Source organism: Phaseolus vulgaris, chromosome 4 (assembly GCF_051622355.1).
Source record: "Phaseolus vulgaris cultivar YP4 chromosome 4, ASM5162235v1, whole genome shotgun sequence".
NCBI classification, from domain to species: Eukaryota; Viridiplantae; Streptophyta; class Magnoliopsida; order Fabales; family Fabaceae; genus Phaseolus; species Phaseolus vulgaris.
Window position 1 is genome coordinate 43424527 of NC_143501.1, and position 24160 is coordinate 43448686.

The window sequence follows — 24160 nt, forward strand, 5'->3', positions numbered from 1 at the left end:
AACTTAAAAGTAAACAAATAAAACTATCAATTTGTATTACAAAATAACTTTAAACTTAACTTAATTTTATAAAACTAAAATTATTATATAAGGTGAAGTTTTAAGAGTGTATTAATAATTAATGTAATATTAAAATCTTATTTATAAATTAGTTTTGTTTTATAAAATTAAATTAAATTAATATAGTATTAAAATTAATTTTATAAAATTAAATTAGACTTAAAATTAACTTTTTAATAATTTAGATATTTATTTCAAAAGGAGATAAAAATTAAATATTCAAGAATATATTGAAAAATAAAATATAAAAAAAAAACTCCTTTAATATAGATTTATAAGTGAGTTATTAATTCCTTTGATTGTTTGACTGAAAGTTTCCCGAACATTCTTTTTAATCAATGAATCAATTGACGAGTTTATTATACATTTTATATATATTTTAGATGAAAGGTCTTTGTTGTGTGAACAAAGCAAAAAAAAATAGTTATACTTATTCTATTGGGTTATTTATTTCATCTGCTGTGCCTTTTGTGTTCTTCTCCAAAGATGATTAATTTTTATTTTGGTCTTTTTGACTCTTACTATATATTCCTTTTGTTTATGGGTGGTGATTTAGTAAAGTTCTTTTAAAATAATATATTAATATTTTTCTTTTCTTTTCTCCAATGGTCAAAGTTCATGTTTGTAGTTTTTGTATCCTACATACGAATAATTTGATTCAAAGAAAGTGTATTTAATTGAAATGAGAAAAAGCGTAGAATGATTCAAAAAAAACATCAACAATTCTTTCTTTAGATTTTTTCCAATATCTTCATGTCATTGTTCCAAACAAATAAATATAGAAGTAGGTAATTTATAGGTGGTTCCCTTTTAGCTTTTGAGTAAATGTTCTAAATGAAAATAGATATATTCAAAACAAATTACAAAGATGAAAAGTTAAATTAATTGATATAAATTAATAATATCTATTTTTGTAGTACACAAATAAGAACTATTATATTAATATCATCCATTCTTTTTGAATAATTAACACAAATAATCAAAACAACATTCAATTACCATTTAATGACAAGTCAATCAAATTATATAATTATGACATAGTAGTGTCAATTTATATTATCATTCACAAACAAGACTTTTCCACCAAAACTGAAAACTCAATCTTAATAAAAATGAGAAAAAGTTCAGAGGGATTTTTAATGTCAATGAATACCATATTCTAGAACATATCCACAAGAACATAATATAAAAGTCTAAAAATGGAAAAAGAAATTCATGAAATATATATTAGTGCACAAACTCTCTCCACACATAATATATATATATATATATATATATATATATATATATATATATTATGATGCAATTAATGAACACCCCATATGATGATATTCATGCACACTCATGGACACGTCCACTTTTAATCACCAATTGCTTTTTTTTCATGTTCCAAAATTAGAAGAATGGACCAAAGAAATTTCCCTTTTATTATAAGTTTTGCCTCCAGCTTCCAAACCACAAAAGTGCCTTTCTTATAAGCCAAAAACTCAGCTTCTCACAACCCTTTCTTTAATCCAAACTCACAATAAAAAACATGGAAACACCTTCACTTTCTCCTTCTTTCCCTCTTGTGCTCTATCAGCTCCTCCTTTACCACTGAACTAGCACAACAACAACCACAACCACATCAACATCAACAACACCATCACCAACAAACCCTTTTCACCATATTCTCCAATTCTCCAATCCAAACTTCTTCAATCACACACCATTCTTTTGCATCATGGGAGCTGGTGTTTCCAGAACTTCTGCCACAGAAAATGATGAACTTGGCACCTTTTCTTTCTCCTCCTCACAGACTACTACTACCCTTGATGATGTCCCTGAGAATTGCATCTCTTCTCTGATGATGAGTTTTGATCCACAACAGATTTGCACATTGGCAAGAGTGAACAAGGCCTTCCACAGAGCTTCTTCTGCTGACTTTGTATGGGAATCAAAGTTGCCCTCAACCTATAAATTCCTTCTCAACAAAGCACTTGGTGAACACAATCTTTGCTCCATGACCAAAAAACAGATCTATGCCAAACTATGCCGACCCAATTTCTTTGATGCTGGCACCAAAGTAAGTTCATCAATAATCTTCATAGTTCATAGTGGATTCATTTCCTCACCTCACCATCAATATCTGTGATTCATGATTCATTCATCTGGGTGTGGTTTTTTTTTCATCTTGTTTCCATTTTTTCCTCTCTCTTCATTGCATTGACTAGTTTGATTTGTTCCTTTGTGGTGATGATTTAGGAGTTTTGGCTGGACAGATGCAGTGCACAAGTTTGTTTGTTCATTTCTTCAAAAGCCTTCAGGATTACAGGAATAGATGACAGAAGATATTGGAATTATGTTCCAACAGATGAATCCAGGTGAGATATCGCTATTCATATAATCAAGATTAAATCATATCTAGTTTGTTCTATTTTTATGTATTTCATATGAAAATTTGCCATAAAAAAGTGTGTGTATAATTAAAGCCAACTCAAGAAACCAAGAACATGGAACTGAAACTTCAATATGTGCAATTAAGGTTGTAAAATGCTTCTGAATTCTGATCATGGTTGAAAAATTGTGTATTTCTTTGAGTATATAATTTATTTTTGTTATGGTTCTTGTTGCAATAAAAATTGAGCCTCTGAGTTTCTTCATCGATGAGGTAGAATAAAAAAATGGAACTTTTTCTTTTTTGGTAAAAGTCATTTTCGAATTTTCGAACAAATCCAAAGCCAGCACATGGAATCGAAAGTCTTTTTGTTGCCGTATGAATGCATTTGGCGCCTCCTTCGTATAATAAAACAATTGAAAAAAAAAAACATATAATAAACGTTTATTTTCCGAGGAATAATATATAGCTGTTTTAGTTGTTTCAGGAATGAAAATTTGACTATTTATTCAATTCAAAATAATCAAACCCTTTTTTAAATACTTTCATCACAAAATTTGTAATTATTTTAAATTTATCAAACAAATTAGTACTTTGAGGTAAACATATATAACTCATATTTTAATTTAATTTTCTTCTTGTTTTATTTGAGTGTGTTGCACTTTATACATGTCATAGAAATTTCTCATTTTCAACCTTTTTAATACAAACCGGAAACTTTTAGATTTTAGGTAGAGGCGTAGAGTGTACATATAGTGTGATTAAGGGACGAAAAGGATTTGTTCATTCAAACTATTTGATTGATGAAAATATTGATAAAATGTTTATGATTTTTGGAATATTTCACATAGTATTTAAATTATTTAAATTTTTTCTTATTTTATTAGAACTATCGTGTAACTATTACACGGACAAGTTTTGATATATAATTTTTTTTTAAAAATGCTTTTTGGCAATTTGCTTTAAAATATTGAGGAAAGCTATTAGTCCTAGTCATTCATTCACATCTTATATGTAAATTAAAGAAAAAAAGTGGAAGCAATTTGCACTTAGAGAATGCATAAAAATAGGTTGATAAGGACTTGTTTGGAAAAGTAATAAATCAATAATTAAAACAGAGTATTGTCAACTAACTTTTCCTAGTCAGCATCTTTTAGATAAAAAGAACAAGCAAGTTGCATTTATAAAATCTCTTGCAATAGCTGAAAAGGACTTCTATTAATGGAAAAGTAATCTTAATTAATTAACATTGTAACCTAGGGTTATGGTAGTTGAACATATCTTCAATAAAAAAAATCGTTTATTTTTTTACTAGTAAAATGTCTTCTATCATAAACTATGTTTAACATTTTTTAATTATGCAGGTTCAAGAGTGTTGCATATCTTCAACAAATGTGGTGGGTTGAAGTAATAGGGGAGCTAGAATTTGAGTTTCCAAAGGGAGACTATAGTGTATTTTTCAAGCTTCAATTGGGGAAGCCCACCAAGAGATTGGGCCGAAGAGTGTGCAACCTTGATCAAGTTCATGGATGGGACATCAAGCCCGTCAGATTTCAACTATCTACATCCGACGGCCAGAGTTCACTCTCACAGTGCTATCTGCGTGGGCCTGGAGAATGGGCCCACTATCATGTTGGAGACTTTGCAGTTAAGAAGCCCAATGGGCTAACAAACATCAAGTTTTCTTTGGCCCAGATTGATTGCACGCACACCAAAGGTGGCCTTTGCATAGATGGGGTAGTGATTTGCCCCAAGGAGTTTTCAGAAAGACTGAAACACTTTTAGGGGGAGAAATGTTAGGAACAAATTCTTTTGGACACACTCTCTTATTGATTGAAATTTATTAAAAAAAAAGTTGAAGCTATTTTATTTAATGATTTTTTTCTTTCGATTTTTGTAGTTTTCAAACCATTAAGAGAGTAAGTTGAAAAGAGGGTGTTGCTAGCACTTTTACTTTTGGGAAATTATACTTCACATTGTGTTTTCAGTTAATCACTTTTGTGAGAGCAAAATTAGGTCTAGGTTTGTTTAATTATCTTTTTTTTTCTGATAATTTTCTCTTTTATTTAAAAGAAAGGAATATTTTACTTGGGGCACCCTATTTTTGTCAAAAAGGAAGTCCTGAAGATGAGGTGGGAAGAGGAGTGGTGAGATTTAGTAAAAAAGGTGTGAAGAGTAATGGTGATGAATTTTGAGCCCACGCAATTTAGGGGTTGCTTGTACCCAGGCTTTTAGGGTGCCCTTATATTGGTACAGTTGTGAGTGTTCCTTTTTGTTCACTTTTTTTTTTTGTAAAGAAATTTAAATATGTGAAATAGTATTCAGGTTACATTTACTGTTACATGGAGTAACTTGTCATAATTTTGCTTCCTCTACCCTACAAATTTGAACCTATGTACTTAAGAGTTGAAATCATGTATAAATATTTTTGGAAATTAATTATGAATTTCAAAATTGGAGGGTCTCTACTTAGAAGTTCTTATTAACTAAAACATTGATATGATGTTAGAAATTTTACCTGTATTTATAAGTGTTTGATGGAGTTACTTTGTTATTTTCTTTGTAAGTATATTGTCTTAAGAGAAATAGGAAACTGAAATGGAGAGAACAATATTTTTTTATAATTAAACTATGAATTTTTATCATTTTAGTGATTATTGTTAGAAAAATAGGGAGTCTGTATTAGAATATTAAACTTTGTTGATATGCAAATTGTTTCCCTTCGAATTAGATGTGTTAGGTATAATTAGAATTCAGAATGAAACTGTTTTTATTGAATTAAGTAGGGATTTTAGAAAAGTAGAGGTTGTTTTAATAGAAAAATATGATGTGAACTTTACTTAATTCCCTGTAACTAGAATACTTGAACTTGATTAGTATTTTTTAGAGTGATTAGTATTTTTTAGAGATGGTAAGTGATTCTGGTGAGATCGTTAATCCGTCTCATTAAGATGAGATGAGTTAACCTTTTTAATTATCTGTAATTAAAAATGTATGATTGAATTTTATTAGTATTTTTTAAGAATGGCAAAGTGGGTCTGGTCCGGTCAGGCCACTTCATTTAAGTGAGATGAGTCAATCTTTTGAATTTACTAGTTCATATTGGTCTGGTCCATCTAATCCGTCAACCTGACGAGAACAGACTAGCTAGCCAATCAGTCCGCTCTTTTTTACTTTTGGTACCTTTAAAGAAAAAATATCATACTTTTGGAATTAAAATTAATAGTAATCAATATTATATACAATTTTATTTACACTATTTTTTTTATATCATTTAAGTTATTTAAATATTGTTGTATTTATTTTATTTTGTTAAAAATTAATTTTTTTTATTAGAATAATAAAATTTAATTATTTTTATTGTTATTTTTTATATTTTTATTGTTAAAAAGTAATAATTACTAGAATCAAATAAATAAATAAAAAATATAAAAAAAGGCGTGTCAGTTCAGCAGCCCACCAACCTTTCTATAACAAAGCGTTTTTTTGGAGCAATGAGGTGCACAATTGAGTGGATGTAACCCCTGATATTTTTTTCTTTAGGTTTTAATATGTAGGGAGTAATTACAATTTAGTATGAGTTAGAAATATTTTTAATACATTTTCTTTTTAACTGCATAGGATAATACAAATTTAATACAAATTTATTTAATTCGTTATGCAAGTAACTAAATGTTGATAATAGTTTAATAATAAATAAACAAGTGATTTTCGTATTTTATATTATATTTAATATCACAAAAATAATTATTACAATAACAAAAAAACGTTCATGTACATGTACATGGATATCTATATTTATATATAAAATGAGATTTTTTATTATAGCTGCTTTTTTATACACAAATTTATTCTTATTTTATTTTTATTAATATTTTATTTTAGTTATTTTTTTTTATTATTATCTTGACACTTTTGGTATTCATTTTTATTTTTTTAATTTTATTATCTAAAAACTAAAAGTAACTTCATTCAAAATTTCTCACTTTTCTTCTTAATCCTTTTTATTTTTCTCCATTCTTCTAATAATCAATTATACTCTTAATTAACCAAAACAAACCATTCATTCTTAAGGTAAATTCCTACACCTTAAAACTCGTGATATACATCCATTTTTTTTAAATTACCATTTATTTCACTAAAAAAAATAAAAATAGAATAAAAAAATTGATAAAAATAAATTGTATATTATGTATTATAGTTTTTTTTAATAAAAAGACATACACATATAGTAGTGATAAAAATAAAAAAATACGAATATATAATAATGATAAAAAAAATGCAAATACTCATGTTAATATTTAAAAAATACATATAAGTTTACAATAAATTAGGATATTACAATATGAAATTATAAATTTATAGTTTATTTTAATAAATACAAATACACATATCATAATAATAAAATTAAAAAATACAGATATGCAATTTGATATTTAAAAAGTACATAAACACATAAATTTATTATAAATTAGAATGTTTTAAGTATGAATTTATAATTTATTTTAATAAGTACAAATATATATATATATATAATATAAATAAAGGGGATTCCCCTCTTTAACTGCTCTTAATCTTTTTTCTCATTTTATCCTTATATTAATATTTAATTTTATTATTGTTTTATGGTTATTGTGTCATTTCTTATTTTTTCTACCATATTTGGTATACGGGCGGTTTTGAATTGTAAGAGAGGTGGAAGAACGGTTTTGAATTGAAAGAGAGGTGGAAGAGCGGTTTTGAATTGAAAGAGAGTGGAGAAACAATTATGAATTAAAAGAGATGTGAATGAGCGATTATGAATTGAAAGAGAGGTGGAGGAGCGGTTATGAATTGAAAGAGATGATTTATTTTCAAAATCGGTTACATAAAGAAAGGGAGTTTATTTTCAAAATCAGAGTTTATTTTCAAAATTAGTTGCATAAATAAAGGGAGTAACTATTCAAATTCTGAGAAAAAAAAATATTAGAGAAAATAACAAAAAAATACAAAGGAAGTGTTGAAAAAAAAAAGAGAATAAGGAACAGGAAGAAGCATTGGTCGCTTTTTATCCTTGCACCCTTCGATCCCACCAATGAGTATCAGGTAGCTTCACGTGTCTTCCTCACAACCCATTCACGAAAAATGTGATCATTTTTTGTAATACATTAATTATTTTTTCTTTGAGTATTTGGGAAATGCAACATTGGTACAAGGATGAAAAGTCCAACACCACCAAGGTGAAGGATCGAGGGGTGCCCTGCCTCTTCGATCAATAAGGCCATTGGTGAAGCCTTGAAGCTTTAAATTGGTTCCTCTCATCCCGTAAGATCTTTCTCTCAAGGTTTACTCTTTCATTGCAAAGTGTTTTTTTTTTATGTGACTGTACTTGATAATTGCTTTGATGGTTTTACAATTGGGATTATGGAGTGCAAATTGCGAGTTGGTTGAATGATTTCAATGTTTAGTGCAAATTTCATATGCATATTTTTAGTTTTATTTATGGGTTACATGGTCAAATACTATAAAATACAAATACATTGTCAAATATTATAGAATACAGATACACATAAGTTTATGAAAAAAATTAAAAAATATGAATACACATAAATCTATATTTCATTTAAATAAATATAAATATACATATATAGTAATAATAATAAAAAAAATAAAAATATAAAAAATGCGGATACACAGGCGCGAGAGCGCCTGTGTTCCCGCTAGTATATATAAAAGAAATTATCATTTTTAACTTCTCTCAATTATTTTTTTATTTTATCTTTATATTAATATTTAATTTTATTTTACTATTATGGACATTGTGTCATTTTTTATTTTTATAAAAAATTTAAAATTTTAAATTTTAAAATTTTAAATTTTCAAACCTTAAAACCTTTTCGAAACACTCTAAATTTCGAAAAATTCAAATTTTCAAGAAATTTTACATTTTTTAAATTTCAAAATTTTTAAATTTTCAAAAATTTAAAATATATTAGGTAAAAAATTGAAACATTTTTTTTTTTGAAATATTTTATGAAAAATGTAAGTAAGAATAGTTTTCAAATTGATTTAAGAAGCTGTATTTAATCTCTATTGGATCTAAATATTTTCACTATGCATAAAACTCACGTACCTACCCTACTTCCCATTTTTTTTCTCTTTCCTTTTCTCTTTCATGTAAAAACATACTTTCATTCTCACTTCTCTTTCTCTTATGTTTTGATTAATCTTTGTGAAATCCTAATTTGACCTTTGTCTTATGAAATTGTAATTGAAGTTTGTGACTAGATGGAGGGGAAGAACTTAACAAAAGGAGTTACGAGCATCATCACAACAATCGGTAATTCTCTATATGTGCATTTCAATTTGTTAAACACTAATTTGACATTTTTCTTATGAAATTGTGATTGAATCATGTGACTGGAGGAATAAGAAAGACTCAACAAGAGGAGACAAAGGGTAAGTGATGAAAGTCCTTGATCTTAAGATGTTTTCTGGATTTAAATAAAATTATACAGAATAGTGACTAAAATATATTATCATTTCCTCATGTTTTACGCAAAAGTTACTTCCAATCTGATTTACTTATTCACAATCTTGAAACATATAGAAACTTCAGTTAGAAGAATGTAGAAAGAGGAAGAACATAGAATGAGCAAGACACTGAACCCCAAGACACTATTTCCCGTACGCGTTCATATCATTGTCGTGCTTACCCCCAAGTGCAAGATTCCAATGTGAAGGAACATTGTTAAGAGCGATGTGTAATCTAGATTCGGTGCGTGTTGCATCCTTGAAAAAAAGTTGCATGCGCTTCTACATCCACCGGAGAGTGTAGGGAAAGGTTGGTGATACAACCCAAGTAGCTACGAAGATGACTAAGGAAATAAAATACAAAGCACATGGTGAACTGTCATCTCAACGACCAATTCATAACTCCACAAAGGATCACATGGACCTCACCAGAGGAGTTGAGCATAAAAGCAAGAAAGTAAGGGCTGAATTTTAAAGTTGCTTGAATGTAAAAGCAAGAAATTAAAGGTACTTGAATTTAAAGACAAGAAATTAAAGGTGTTTGAATGTAAAGAATGTAAAGTGTCAATCAACTTAAAGAAAAATAAACTCCAATTCTTGTCTTTATTTTATTTTGCTTTGAGTTGATTGACACTTTACATTCTTTACGGTCAAACACCTCTAATTTCTTGTCTTTAAATTCAAGTACCTTTAATTTATTGTCTTTAAATTCAAGTACCTTTAATTTCTTGCTTTTACATTCAAGCAACTTTAAAATTCAGCCCTTACTTTCTTGCTTTTATGCTCAACTCCTTTGGTGAGGTCCATGTGATCCTTGGTGGAGTTATATGAATTGGTCGATGAGATGACAATTCCCCATGTGCTTTGTCTTTTGCTTCCTTGGTCATCTTCGTAGCTAATTGGGTTGTATCAGTTGGTAGTTTTGTTTGTTAATAGAAAAAAAATGGCTCGTTTTTGGATTTGATTGGGAGGGTTAAGTATAAGGAAGTGGTGGTGATGGAGGATATGAAGGGAAAGTGGTTGACGGTGGTGGTAAAGGATATGAATGATTTGACTAAGTCTCTTTGTAGGTCCAAGAAAAAGAAAAGATAAGCATATTTAATTATCTTTTCTTCTTTTGTATATAATATTTTTCATGATTAATGTTGATTGAAGATGAATTTTTTGTTTATCGCTTAATGGTGTCACATATGTTGTAATGATAAAAATAAAAAATACAGATACGCGCCTCTGTTCTTGCTAGTGTTAATATCTATACCTATATATAAAGGGGATTCCCCTCTTTAACTTCTTTAAATTATTTTTCTATTTTATCCTTATATCAATATTTGATTTTATTTCATTATTATGGACATTGCGTCATTTTCTTTTATTTTAAATTTTTCAAAAATTTTAAATTTTCACACCCTAAAGCCTTTTCGAAACACTTTAAATTTTAAAATATATTAGGTAAAAAATTGGAAAAAAAAATTATTTGAAATATTTGATGAAAAATGTAAGTAACAATAGTTTTCAAATTGATTTAAGAAGTCGTCTTTAATCTCTATTGGATCTAAATATTTCACCACGGATAAACCCATGTTCCCACACTACTTCCCACTTTCTTTTCTTTTTCCCACTTTCCATTTCTTTTTCTCTTTCATGTAAAAACATACTTTCATTTTCATTTCTCGTTCTCTTTCTATGTTTTGATTAATCTTTGTGAAATCCTAATTTGACATTTGTCTTATGAAATTGTAATTGAAGTTTGTGACTAGATGGAGAAGAAAGACTTAAAAAAAGGAGTTGCGAGCACCATCACAACAATCAGTAATTATCTTTATGTGTATTTCAATTTGTGAAACACTAATTTGACATTTTTCTTATGAAATTGTGATTGACACATGTGACTAGAGGAATAAGAAGGACTCAACAAGAGGCGAAAAAAAGTTGCATGCACTTCTACATCCACTCGAGAGTGTAAGGAAAGGTTGGTAGTTTTGTTTGTGAATAGAAAAAAAAAATGGTTCGTTTTTGGATTTCATTGGGAGAGTTAAGAATAAGGGGGTGGCAGTGATGGAGGATATGAAAGAGAAGTGGTTGACGGTGGTAGTAAAGGATAAAAACAAATTTGAGTAAGTCTCTTTGTGGGTCCAAGACAAAGGAAAGATAAACATATTTCATTATTTTTTTTCTTTTGTAATTGATGATGATTTTTTAATTTATTGCTTAATGGTGTCACATATATTATAATGATAAAAATAAAAAATGCGGATACACAAACACGAAAATGTCTATGTTTCTGTTAGTATATATTAAAATGATGATAAAAATAAAAAAATATAGATATATATTAAAAATTAAAAATATACATTCATAACAAAAATAAAAAATTAAATATATAATATAAAAAAAAATACAAATATATATTAATAAAAAAATAAAAAAATACAGATATATAGGTGCAGCCGGTGTTCCCGTATAAAGAAGTTTTGTCGTATTATTTTATGCATTATTTTCTTTGAAATAATCATACAAAATTTAGAATAGATTATTCTATCCCAAATCTCTTATCTTACCTGCAATAGAAGTTTCTAGCTATTATTTTGTTCTGAACAAGTTTTCATAAAAATCTAAAGTGGTCTTCACTTATCCTCGTCTGCAACTGCAACACTCTGTCCTTTACAAATAGCGGTTCCAAAACTCATCACCATTTTCATCCTTCTATCTCCTTTTTCTTCTTCAATCCGCAATCAAGGGTCCCTCTCATATCTTCAGATCCACACTCTCTTTGCAGAGAAAAAGGTTTCTATGTTTTTCCTTTCAGACTCCTCTCTGTTTCATGTTTTCAATGTTTCGTTATTTGGGTTTAGCTTTATTTGATCATCAATTTAATTGCTTGAGAAAAGTAACCATCTTTCCTTTTCTGCTTTGGTAAACTGCGTGACAATTAAGATTGGTGGAACGCTTATTGGAAGAATATTAGTGAGTTAGGAATACATATTTTTAGTAATTTTTCATTTTTTTTTTGAAAATATTTTTGGTTTCGGTTTTGGTTAATTTTGTAGTGATGTAATTTTGTAAAGTTGAAAAAAAAATTCTCTTTGGCTATCTGTTGACCAGGCTTTTGGGTACCCAAAGTTTCCACCTTCTTAATGTTCAGTGCTTTAATCCTGATAGGGTCCGTGGTTGTTAATGAAGAAAATAATTTCAACCTGATATGTGGAATGTTCCTTGCATTCTTTCAAGGCTAGTTGATTTTCGGTGTAATGCTGATGGCTTGAAGATTTTTTTCTTTTCAAATAACCAATTTTTGCAGTTTCTGTTTTGTGTGGTGGTATTGATGATTGACCATAGCTGTTCTGTTTGCTATCAGACTTCGATTTTTGGAAATGTCTGAAGAGAAAAACAAGGTGGATTTCATTCAATTGCTTGGACCTGACGTGTCGATCAAGATTCTGACCCATTTGGACGCCCCTTCTGATCTTATTCGGGTTTCTGCTGTTTCCAGTTCTTGGCACCGATTTGGTAAGCCATCTGAGTTTAATTGGTGGGAGGATTTTCTAGTACTTTGAACTTTTTTGTCCAAAAGGGGCATATTTTGCTACTCATTTGCTACTCATAGTATTGATATGCACTCTAAATATTATGCAGTTATTGAACATGGCCTCTGCAAGCAACTTTGCTTGGCAATGTTTCCTGAAATATCTGGTGTTGCTCATATGATTGAGCTTGACAACATTATTGAACCACTAGGTAACACTCTTGGCAGTTATATAAATTGGGAGTATCTTAAGAGAAATCATAAAGTCTACGCATTCTTGTCCTCTGGTCTTCCACCTGTGAGAAAAAATTGTATCTCTAAAGCTATAAGTGCATCCAGCACTGATAACTACCCTGAAGAAAGCATTCGACATACATTGGAGCCTGGTGATAGAACTGAGTATAGAGCATCGTACTGGTCAAGCAAAGGGGAAAACGATCCTTCTGTTCCGGAGACTTTGGTTTATAAGCTTGTTTCAGAAATGTGTCTTGTTTCAGAGATTCATGTCCAACCGTTCCAAGGTTAATAACTAAATTAAACTCCTTTGTTTTGTGAATTAGGCATGTTGAGGATCATGAACTTTTGCTTAATCATCTGACAAATAATCTATGTTTACTTGTCAGCATTTTTTCAGCATGGCTTCCCTATATATTCTGCGCAGGCTGTCCGATTCAGAATGGGCCATACGAGATACCCTATTGAATCAGAGAGTGCTGTAGATAATATCACTGCTAATGAAGTCTTGGGTGATAATCAGTTCATATGGACGTATACTTCACCTGAATTTCCAATGTGTCAAGTGAGTTGCATTTTGAAATGCATGTGTTGAATATTCTTTTATCCATGTTTTACCTGCTGAATATAGCAAGTGGGGATTTAACATTTATCCATTTTAGATTGAAGCTGCATTGTTTTTTACAACACAGTATTCTGTGCACGTGTTTGACACTTGAAATAGTTTAGTAACATACCCACTTTACAGGATAACAGCTTGCAAAAATTCAAGCTACCTAAACCTGTTCTGTGCATTGGAGGCATTCTGCTAGTTGAGCTGTTGGGTAGAGTTCAAAAACAAGATATGGATGAATTATTCTACATATGGTTTGTTTCTCAAGCCTTCTCTTTTTATCTCATGTACTCTAACTAAATTGACATAAAGAACTTTATTTTTCTCTTCCAACTTCAATTGGACACTGCTTCTTTCATGTCTTGACAAGGTTTTTGTTGGAACTTCAGCGTGAAGATGGAAAGTAATGTAATAAAAGATAACATTTCATCAAAAAGCCATACGTCTATTCTATGTACCTTGGTGGATGCTGCTGAATTATTCAGCATGTTCTCATAGTGGCATGAAGAACCTTAATTTATTTCCTTGAGTTCTTTTTGTTAGTTCGTTGCCTACATTTTTCTGTAGTGTTTCTTTTCCAACTTAAGGCATGTTTGGATAAACTTCTTCATAACCACTAGAAGAAAAAATAAGAAGAAAAAATTGAATAAACTTCTCTAGAAGTTAAAATTAGCTGATGTATAAATTGGTTTGTAGAAGTTACCTCATTTAATTTAAGCTCATTTAATTTTTTTTCCTTTCCTTTTAGTGTTCATGAAAGAGTTTGTATTCACTTTGCTATATCAAATGTTCTTATATTTTAAGAATGAACTGGGATCTGTCTGTTTATCTGTGTTGTATTACTATTTTGCAGCATCTCCCATGTTCAAGTCATGGGACGGCCACTTGCACCGGCATTTGATGTTAAAGTTCATCATCCATCAGGGAAGTGTACCCTGAAATACCATCCTCCTCCAACAGATCCTCACATGTCTTCTTCAACATCTTCACCAGAATCGAGCAGTGCGCCACGCCTGCGCATAATAACCTCGAGTATAGTGCAGAGGGGTGTTAGACGATGGGAGCAAATTCTCTTGGGTGCACTGCTTGGTTCTGGTCCTGCTGTAGTTGATGATTGATGGAAAATTGCAAGGAATGAAGAACCTCAATCCTCAAATTAAAGAGGTTTGGATAGCAATATGTTGAGCATATTAGTTAGTAGGGGCTGAGGCAAGGTTTCATCTTTATCTTTTTCTGTGTTGCATGAGTCTTGCCTTCTTTTCTAGTTATCAATTGTATATGTTGTAAAGAATGTATCTGCTGTGGTTTGAACTGATAAACACAGACATTTGTATCGATGATAAGAATGCTGATGCACACAATCTTTGAACCTTTGATGATGCTTTCAGATCAGGCTTCTGTGAAGTTAGAGTAATATTTTAGAGAATAAGATATTTGCTATGCATAATAATCGGTTGAGACTATGATAAAATATGTGTTTATTTATGTACAATAAGTTTTGAGGTTAAAATTAGATTTGTTGATTTTACTTCATTTTTCAGAGTGTATTAGTATTTTAAGAGTTAAATTCATGTCATTCACTACTGGAATTGGAGGGGATTTGGTTCTGAGAAAGATATTATTATTTATTTTAATAAGTAAAAATAATTATCACAATTATAAGAGTTTGTTTTTTATAACTACTTTTAGAAACAGTTAAATTATTATTATTATTTATTTTAACTAATCAAAACATTTGTCCCAATTTTACGAGTAAAATCGTATAAAAATGTGTAAATATCACATTATTAATTGTTATAGATATTGTATTAATTTATTTTTTATTATGTTTTGAAGTTATATACTTGTTGGTTAATTGAAAGGCTCAAACTTGTTTACCAAATATAAATACCATTCTATTGAGAAATAAGTCGGTTATCTATTTAAAAGATTTTAATGCAAAATGAACTTAAAATAGATGTTTAGGTCAATGTCTTTCAAAAATATTAAGGTACCAAAAGAATAATACTTTACAAAAATTATTTGGAAATAAGTTATTTTTTAAATAATCACTTAAGCAATACGTGATTATTTTTTAAAAAATAAGCTAAAGCACGTTGCATTAAAATGTATAACAAACTAGAAGTATATCTAATGCAGTTAGATTCATTAAATTATTTATTAATTCAATTGACTTTATAAAGATTATACTAGCTTTATAACGCAGCATTTTTTATTATGGATTCAACATTTAGATTATCTTTTTGTCCTTTTCTAAAATGCTAACACTATGAAAGAAAAAACAACTTCATACAATAATTTGAATAATTAAGCTCAATAAAAAAATCAAAGAAAGAAAAAAAAAACCTCTCAAATAGAATTGAACAACAAAAATTGATTAAAAAACATAAAGGAAGAGTGTAAACATGAGATTAAAATAATCGGATCCTTAATATTTAAATATAAGATCATTCTATTATAATCACATCATTAATAAAATAAATTCATTTAGTTTAAATTTATAAAAATATTATCAATTTACTAAATTATTCGTCCTTATTTAAAGTTTTATTTTTGCTATTTATTAATATAAAATACAAATACTTATAAGTTTATTATAAAACGCCTTATAAAAAATATAATTTCTTTCCAAATGTAACTTATAACACGTATGGTAGGAAATATTTCCTAATTTTATTACCTTTTTTATAATGTCATCATGTCATGATTATTTTGTCGAATCAAATTAATGAAGTAAAGCTAATAATTTATTTTTCAAATTATTTCATAATTAATTTTATTCATTTGTAGTTTGTAAAGTTAATATTTTATCTTTAACATTCAATTATTAGGCTTCCCAAAATGCAATTTTGATAAAAATTGTATAATATAATGAGAATAATAATTTTAACACCCTCTTCAAGCTGAAAATTATAAATGGTATGTAACAAGTTTGAAATATATGAGTATATTTTCTCTGTAAAATTACAACATTTCTTTTATCAAGTTATTTTAATACTTTTTAATACTTAAAAAGTATTTCAAATAACTAATATTTTTAGTTTGAAATTGGTGGAATAAGTTCTCCTTTAATTTGAGAGATCCTAGTGAAATTGTTGTTTGTAATGACTATATTATCAACATATACAACAAAATCTTATTTGTTTCAATCCAAAATCATGTTTTGAAAGAATTTTACTATTTTTCCAAAAAAAAAATAATCTCATTAAAGAAGCACATTTGAATATGAAAAAAAAAAGTTGAGATTTATCTTTCATTAAATAAAATCAAGTACCACGAATATTTAATAAAGATAACAAAATATTTACAATCAAAAGATGTAATATGATTAGGTTCTCAAATGTCTAAATGAATAATAGAGAATGGAGTTACATATTTTTTTTAGTTTGTTTTGGCAATTATGACCAAATAGGTTCTATTTGATATGATTCACATTCTATCACTTGAAGTTGCTTAAAAATATGGGCTATTATCTTCAACTTTGGCTAGAATGAGATTACTCAAACAAATGTAAAAGTTTTAAAGTTGAGGATGAAAACAAGACATAGGTGGACTTATTATTTTTAGATGATAAAGTCCTTGTGATTCATGTCTTTCCTCATATAAAGTTCTTGTATCCAAAGTTTACAGAACAATTTACAGATTGAGTTAGTTGATTGAAAAGAGACTAAATTATAAGAACAATGTGGAATATATAAGACCAAAATTAAGTTTTAAAGAAGATTAGGGAACTTGAACAATTGCTTCATATTTATCTTTGAACCTATAGACTAACAAGTGGAGAATTTTTGGACGAGAGATAAATGAGAGTAAAGAGGTATTATAAAAAATATGACCAGAAACACTTCACTTAGGTTGAAGCATTGCAAAAGAAGATTGACCTTAACTACATTAAATTCAATATCAATTTTTCACTTATTTCTACTCTTTTTCTTCTTTCAATCCAAATTGTACTATTTTCGACCCTCTTTTTCTTCTTTTCTTTCCTTAAAATTAACTGATATTACCACTTGGATTCATTTCTCCCGTAATGCATCCCACATTGATCTCACTTTTATTCATCTGTTTTGCAATGAGTATCTGAAACGCTGCAGAGCTTTATAGTTATAGATGACCAGTCTAATAACTTTAGCAGGACATCTAGCTTTGTGTTATAGCAGATAAAGGTGCTGTCAGTGGCATTGGATTAAGCTTATTAGATAAGAAATGTAAGTGCCGTATAAAATGATTACTGTCATAGTCCAATAGATTACACTTGCAGGACAAAAAACCCTCAAATAAAATCATCTCTAAATACCTACTCAAGTCCAGGTCCAAACAAATTCCATCAAGAAAATTATGACACTGAAAACCAGGAAAAAAACAGCATCTATTGAAAGTATCCTGTACAATGATAATAAAATAAACACTTAAAAAAGATATGCCAATTACATGGCCATGTTGTGTTAGTCATGCCTTCCAGCCAAAACCCATGTTATCATCAAGATCACTGTTAAAGAAGGCGCTATCCGCGAACTCAGGGCCAATATCCTGACCCATACCTTGCAAATGTAGACTTTGTGGCATATCAGATGTTCTTGGGTTGAATCCATTGTTGCCACCAGCTGCAGAAGAATCACTGTTTGAAGCTGTTTTGAAGCTATTATTCCTTGAAATGGGTCCATTGTTTCCTGGAACATTGACAGGACCTCCACTTAAGGATGGAGTATGGCCCCCAAAACTCAGTGCATTTTTTGCCATATTCCCATTTGCATTGGGTCCACCAAGAGACTGTGATTGCATTCCCCCATTGTTATTTGACATTTCCTGCACCAGTTGGTGGATCATCTGCTGCTGCTGCAGAGATTGATTTCCTTGGGACCCCTGTGAATGATTTTGTTGCAGTAAACCATTTGCACTTAATGTGGGCTGTTGAAGGAGTTGCTGCTGTGGTGGTAAATGGGAACCTGGGAATCCACCAACAGGCGAGTTTTGCATTGAGCCTGGAATTAAAGAAGGACCAGCTCCTTGCAAAGCGGAAGAGGGACTCAGGTTCGAATTATTGAATGAGGATCCTTCTCGCTGAAGGGATCCAGGGCTAGAATTCATTGAATTTTGCCTCATGAGAATATTTTGGTAGTTGGTAAGAGCTAAATGGGCTGTCCCACGATTAACCATATTACGAGTACTGTTTATGTGGTTGTTCAATCCAGGATTCATTGCCATCAGCTTATTGAGTGTGTTTCTATCAGTTGGCAGACCATGAACATTTGCCATCTGCTCCATTTCCTGCATCTTTTGCATCTGGAGCTTTGAGGCTGTTGTTAGTAGAGGATAATTTTTCAAACACTCTGCAGGAAAGGCCAATGGCAATGTAAAAATATAATTCCAAAAGCCCAAATTAAAACAGCTTCGTACAACTAGATTAATTGAAAATAGAACACGATAGGGTAACCTCATCATAAAAACTACACGCAAATTACCTATTGCCCCAACTCTGTGTTCTGCACAGATATCTATTAGGTCTTTCATGCTGTTGACAACCTCCGAAATCTGTCAAGCATTGTAGCAAGTAATATAAGGGTTGAGAAAATACATAGCATAACAAATCATAGGTTTTCTCTATAGTACTCAACACTGTAAAGAAATTTTGAGCTAGAATTTAATAGCATACCTGCAAACATCTCACATATCTTTTAGAAAAACCCAAGTCATTAAGCGATTGCAACTCCAAAATCTTTGCAAGCTGGCGTCCTGCTGTCAATACCCTGATGCAAAATAAACATTACATTAAGTTTTGAAGCTTGAGTCCATTTTCATTGTAATTGTTTGTTACCTAGATGTGACGTAGACTGTTATAACCAGCAGATACTTTTTAACCAAGCATTGTTATAAAATGCTCAAAAAGAGAGTGTGGATGACAATAGGGAATCAGAATCTCAATTTCTAATCTATATTTAAAATACCACGAGATGCTCTTAATTTTGAATAACCTCATTGTAAAAATATGAATGCGTGACTTTGCATCTCTATATGTATAAAAAAATGTTATTTCTGTGATGCAGGGCACCAGAATGCAACCAAACATGCCCACGGGGTAAAATCTCATACTACAATATGATCTTTCTGTTTCCAATTTTACGGTTAATGATTTCCAACAATAATTTTTTCCTCTCATTTTGCCCCTGGTTATACATTTGGATAGGCCTTCAGTAAATCCAATAAATATGAAGAAACATAGTTTGCACCATATCCTTTCTATAGAGCTGTTTTTATCCATCTATATACCAAAATCACAGTATGCACCATTCCAAGAATAAAAGATCACACAAGCTGTGCAGCAAAGGGAAATACATAGACTGAGAAAGATTTGCAAAAAACACCAAACATAAAGGAACAATAATGCATTAACTTACATGTTGCTGTTAGCTTGCAAATCTTGCTGAGAAACCCCATCGGCTCCACTTTCAGCAATTGTACTCTGGCATTTTTGAGCTACATGTACTAATTGGTTGACCTGCAAATTTGTGAATCGTACAAGTTAGCAGCCAAATCAATACCTCTATACTGCCATACCAATCAACCTTCAGACAAGTGAGCATTTCTTTCTATGCCTTACCTAAGGCATTTAAACCTTTCAACTTTAATTTCATTGATCTCCCCTTCATGAAATAAGAAGGGAAGTTTCATTAAGGCCTATCAATTTCCCTACCAAAATTTCAATATTACTACTACAGTCAGGTCCACCAAATTTCACTTCAGCATTCAGTCCTGACAACTATGATGGTAGAATTCAAGCATGTAAAGAGTTGATTATGCAACAATCATGCACATTCCGAATTTTTTTTGCAGAAATATTTTGACCATGCAAAGTAAACCACTCTACGGTAGTCCCTACACTCCCAACTACCAAACAACAAATGTACACAACAGAAATATTCTACCAAAAAGCACCATCATCTATTAAAACCAAAGAATGACGCAAAAGTGAAAAGCATTCTAAAGGAAGCAGAAACATACCGGTGGTGCAACCAACCTTCGAGGGAGAAGCTCTTCATGCCGCCTTGCACAGAACTCCCAAGATAATATCTGTGCAAATTAACAAGAACTTCAGGTCATTATTACATAAAAAATATTCAAATAGAAAATATACTCGACTATAATAACAATTTTGTAACCTTCAAATCTTGAGTGAATATGATGCGTAGTTGACCTTCACGAACAACTCGAAGCTGCTCATATACACTCTCTTGAACTGCTTTTGCATATTCTAACATCATCGCACCAGAAGAAAATCTTATTTCACGTGGCAAGTCCAGAAATAAAAGTTCATCAATCACACCACCGCCAAATTTGATTTCATTAAGTCTCGGTAATACTTCATAAGTTGCCTCTGTAATAAAATCCATAATGGACATATTAGTCTCTGAGATTTACATCAGAAATTAAAAGAAATATCCAATGCACAAATTGTGTATCTAACACTACTGCACGCTAAGAATGGCTCAGTTATTTGACCAGCCTATTAAAGGTGGCAGTTACAGTTAATTTTTTCAGACTTCAAGGTTAAACCTAAGTAACAAAAATTAAGAATGTGAACACTGACCAATGGTCATCAGTCAGAACTGACTTCACAAGGAAAATTAAACAAATGATATACATATTGGAATTGTACAATGAAACTAAATTCCCATAATAACATACTATAGAATCACAACACAAGGGCCAGTTTTGTTTGTTTGGAAGTGAATCTTGTGTGATTACTTATGACAACAGGAATAAATGAATTAAAAATCCAACCATACAGGCTCCATTATTTCCTTATATAAATACTTACCAAATCCCCTTCCAGATTTACAACCACATATGTCACATTGCCATGCATCCTGAACAAAGAAAAAGTCCATGTCAATGTATGCACGCATCAAACATTCAATAGCACTAACAAATTACAAAGGAAAATTTGCGTAGACCTAAAATAGAAAAGAATACAAATGAAATAATTTCAAATATAACTCTGCTTTGGCAAATTGCAGGCATTCTTAGAGTTGTCAACCATTACATGATCAGGTGATACAATCAATTAACAGTTTGAATGGAAATTTTTATAAATGATTATCAGCAAATATTAAGGCATCGCCCTATTTATTATGAAAGCAAGACACAATAGTCAAGGATAAATAAATAGTGCAAAGATTTACCGTAGCTGCTTGGGGGAAAACACCAAGTGCATGATGCCCAACATTGTTATATAACGACAAGCACCACCGTTTCTTTGCACGAGGAGAGTAGTATTCAGCCACAAATTTTCTCCAATAAGCAATACTATTATCCTGAAAGAAAAAAAATCAAATGAGAGAAGTAACTAAGATAGAAATTCAAAAATACCCAAAGCATAAAACAATGTTCTCACATATAATTAAGCTCCTGAAGCAAAAAGAATAGACTTTATAAAGAAAACAAAAACTAGATAGATGATATAGTGAATATAGATTTGACACTATGGTCATCACATGCAGCAAATAAACAACTCACATTTGGCCGTTGCCTTTGATGATAGAGATACTGCATCAGTCGACGAGCACAAACCCCACTGACACCATTGTCACATGGGCGCTTGACAGCAGAAGAGGGCTGCATCACTTGTTGCTGCAATTGCTGCCTCAATTGCATTTGTTGTTGTTGTTGTTGCTGCTGCTGTTGCTGTTGTTGCTGCAAGTGCACTCGCTGTAATTGGGGCATTGACTGAAAGATTTGCTGTTGTCTCAGTCTCTGCTGTTGTTGAAGTAAAGCCTGTAACTGTGGATTACGACCCTGCAATTGCATGGAATCTTGTCTCTGAAGAATCTGTTGTATAACCTGATGCTGCTGCATTATATCTTCCTGTTTGATATCCAGTCTAGGTTTCTTTGACAGCTGAGATACATTATTTGGATCATGCATGAAAGACCCAGGGACATGTGCACCCATATGGAGGGAAGAGGGGCCAGTTTGAGATGCAGGCAACGATGTAGCACTTGAAGCACCCTGCAGCTGCTGCTGATTCTGCTGCAATTGTTGAGGATTCTGATCTTGATGAGTGCTCTGTTGCACTACAGAGGACCCATCAATCACTGATGAGCCAGAAATACTAATATTATTTGATGTAAATGACATGGGTGAGGCAGGTAATCGTAAGTATGAGTCCGTATTAACACTGGCACTTCTCTGCAAATGGGGGCCACCAGAGAGGGCAGAATTTGCATCTGTGACTAAAGAACTAGCTCCGACACTTGGTGCTGAGTTCGCCACACTGTTCAAAACTGCATTATTAATATCCCCAGAAACTGGACCCAGGTTTGTTCGACGGGCTCCCGTAACTGTGCTAGACGAGTTAACAATTGATGAGCTTAAGTGAGTGTTAACTACACTCTGTGACTGCCCATCTCCTTGAAAGAAAATTCCAGAATGTGAAGATGATTGGGTTAACCCTCCTGTCACCCGCGAAGGTGTCATTGGGGGCATCCCCCTTTGGTGACTGCAGTCTGTGTAGCTCTCCAGAGCCGCACTGGTATTTAAAATATTCTAAAATAGCTCATGAACTCTACGTAACAGACCGTGAGAAACCCCTGATAGTATTGCTTCAATGTCTTCTTAAAACTCCAACCTTCACTGTATTCCAAAACCTTTTACCAAATCCATCAACTCCCGTTCAACCAAATGCACCCAGAATTGTTCTTCCCTCTGAACACAACCTAACGAATAAAACACATATACATATTCATTAGTACAAGGAACACTTCAGCTAAATCAAATAAAAAACGACCAAATCCAACAATTGACCAATACCCTTTTCCAGAAAGAAAAATCACAAACCAACAATCCCACACACCAAATTCTCCTTCTCTTGAGAGAGGAATTCGCTTCAAATAGAAAAGTGAGGTAACAGTTAAAACTATTAAAATATGTCTAAATTCACTTGGTTTATTTTCTTATCAGAGCTATGACTACTCACTTTTCCATCTAAAATGAATCAAAACCCAAATCCATCAAAAGATTAATATCACAGTGATAAAATAAATTCCGATACTCTAAATTTACACATTCAAAAGACCTAAACCCCAAAATCAAATTCAAAAAACTTAACAAAGGAACCAAAAAGAACAAACTGGAACCCCAATTTCATTCCTGACATGCACAATAATTCAATACCATCAACAAATTGCAAAGCAACCAAAATACGAGAATGTCCCCCAAACAACAGAAAAAGCAAACCTTAAACCTAACACCACAAAAATCAAAATTAATACAGCAAATAATTTATAGTTCTCTACACGAATTTAAAATACAAAAAATAATATTCACTCCAAGATCGATCAGTAACTGGAAAATTGAAAAACCCCAATGAAGCTTTGAGAACAGTTCAGTGCCAAAACAAATTGTTTGGAACTACTCACAGAGAAACCGCGAGCTGAAAAGAGAGAGAGAGGAGGCGAACGGAAGCGCAATGAATTGGAATCGCAGAGAATGAGAAAGGAAAAAGAAAAAAGATGCAAAAATCAGAGAGAAAAGAGTTTATAACAATGTGAGAGTGACCGGTGAACCGATCACGCGCTATCTTTCACCTGCAGTGGCAGGTCACGATTGAGACACGTGTCGCGAAAGTGACTGTGGTGATTAGTCGGTGAAAAATCTGCAGCCGCTTCAAGACCAGATTGCTGACGTGGCTAGCTTCAATTGGAAGAGAGACTTTAGCATGAGAGAAACTGTGTGTAGGTAATTTCACTCACCATCCATTGTTTAGTTTGTATAATTTGGAGTCTAAAAGTCGTTTAGTGTCTTATCTTTACTGGATTTAAAAAAAAAAAACAGATTAGTTTTC

General features: G+C 31.2%; 3 protein-coding genes across 4 annotated transcripts; 2 read left to right on the top strand and 1 right to left on the bottom strand.

The window, feature by feature from the left end:
- The first annotated feature begins 1371 nt into the window (after positions 1 to 1371).
- LOC137837676 (F-box protein PP2-A13) lies at positions 1372 to 4778 on the top strand. Its single transcript, XM_068646772.1, has 3 exons — positions 1372 to 2125; positions 2305 to 2423; positions 3802 to 4778. Exons 1-3 carry the CDS (start codon positions 1784 to 1786, stop codon positions 4220 to 4222), a joined length of 882 nt encoding a protein of 293 aa, XP_068502873.1. The 5' UTR covers positions 1372 to 1783; the 3' UTR covers positions 4223 to 4778.
- A 6646-nt stretch (positions 4779 to 11424) lies between these two features.
- Positions 11425 to 14707, top strand: LOC137837677 (F-box protein At4g00755). The gene is made up of 6 exons (XM_068646773.2): positions 11425 to 11734; positions 12306 to 12457; positions 12584 to 12994; positions 13097 to 13272; positions 13456 to 13574; positions 14174 to 14707. The coding sequence occupies exons 2-6, from the start codon at positions 12322 to 12324 to the stop codon at positions 14436 to 14438; spliced, it is 1107 nt and encodes a 368-aa protein (XP_068502874.1). The 5' UTR covers positions 11425 to 11734; positions 12306 to 12321; the 3' UTR covers positions 14439 to 14707.
- Positions 14708 to 17515: 2808 nt separating this feature from the next.
- Positions 17516 to 23871, bottom strand: LOC137837678 (putative transcriptional regulator SLK2). 2 transcript variants are annotated; one of them, XM_068646774.2, is made up of 10 exons: positions 23736 to 23871; positions 21835 to 23033; positions 21501 to 21632; positions 21137 to 21185; positions 20478 to 20692; positions 20320 to 20388; positions 19716 to 19816; positions 18974 to 19067; positions 18783 to 18852; positions 17516 to 18650 (listed from the first exon to the last, which is right to left on the bottom strand). In XM_068646774.2, exons 2-10 carry the CDS (start codon positions 22801 to 22803, stop codon positions 17770 to 17772), a joined length of 2580 nt encoding a protein of 859 aa, XP_068502875.1. In that variant the 5' UTR covers positions 22804 to 23033; positions 23736 to 23871; the 3' UTR covers positions 17516 to 17769. The 2 variants fall into 2 exon arrangements, with proteins under 2 accessions (XP_068502875.1, XP_068502876.1); XM_068646775.2 differs by having other exon boundaries at positions 23663 to 23830.
- Between the last annotated feature and the right edge of the window lie 289 nt (positions 23872 to 24160).

What these genes read in the sequence shown, in the direction of transcription:
- LOC137837678 (XM_068646774.2), bottom strand. Translation starts at nt 22,803, where the DNA reads ATGCCCCCAATGACACCTTCGCGGGTGACAGGAGGGTTAACCCAATCA. An exon ending in ATCAAAGGCAACGGCCAAAT is followed by an intron (nt 21,633 to 21,834) that starts GTGAGTTGTTTA and finishes TTTTTCTTTCAG; the next exon opens with GATAATAGTATTGCTTATTG. An exon ending in TTGCAAGCTAACAGCAACAT is followed by an intron (nt 19,068 to 19,715) that starts GTAAGTTAATGC and finishes ATTTTGCATCAG; the next exon opens with GGTATTGACAGCAGGACGCC.
- LOC137837676 (XM_068646772.1), top strand. Translation starts at nt 1,784, where the DNA reads ATGGGAGCTGGTGTTTCCAGAACTTCTGCCACAGAAAATGATGAACTT. An exon ending in TCTTTGATGCTGGCACCAAA is followed by an intron (nt 2,126 to 2,304) that starts GTAAGTTCATCA and finishes GTGATGATTTAG; the next exon opens with GAGTTTTGGCTGGACAGATG. An exon ending in GTTCCAACAGATGAATCCAG is followed by an intron (nt 2,424 to 3,801) that starts GTGAGATATCGC and finishes TTAATTATGCAG; the next exon opens with GTTCAAGAGTGTTGCATATC.
- LOC137837677 (XM_068646773.2), top strand. Translation starts at nt 12,322, where the DNA reads ATGTCTGAAGAGAAAAACAAGGTGGATTTCATTCAATTGCTTGGACCT. An exon ending in TCATGTCCAACCGTTCCAAG is followed by an intron (nt 12,995 to 13,096) that starts GTTAATAACTAA and finishes TTTACTTGTCAG; the next exon opens with CATTTTTTCAGCATGGCTTC. An exon ending in CTGAATTTCCAATGTGTCAA is followed by an intron (nt 13,273 to 13,455) that starts GTGAGTTGCATT and finishes CCCACTTTACAG; the next exon opens with GATAACAGCTTGCAAAAATT.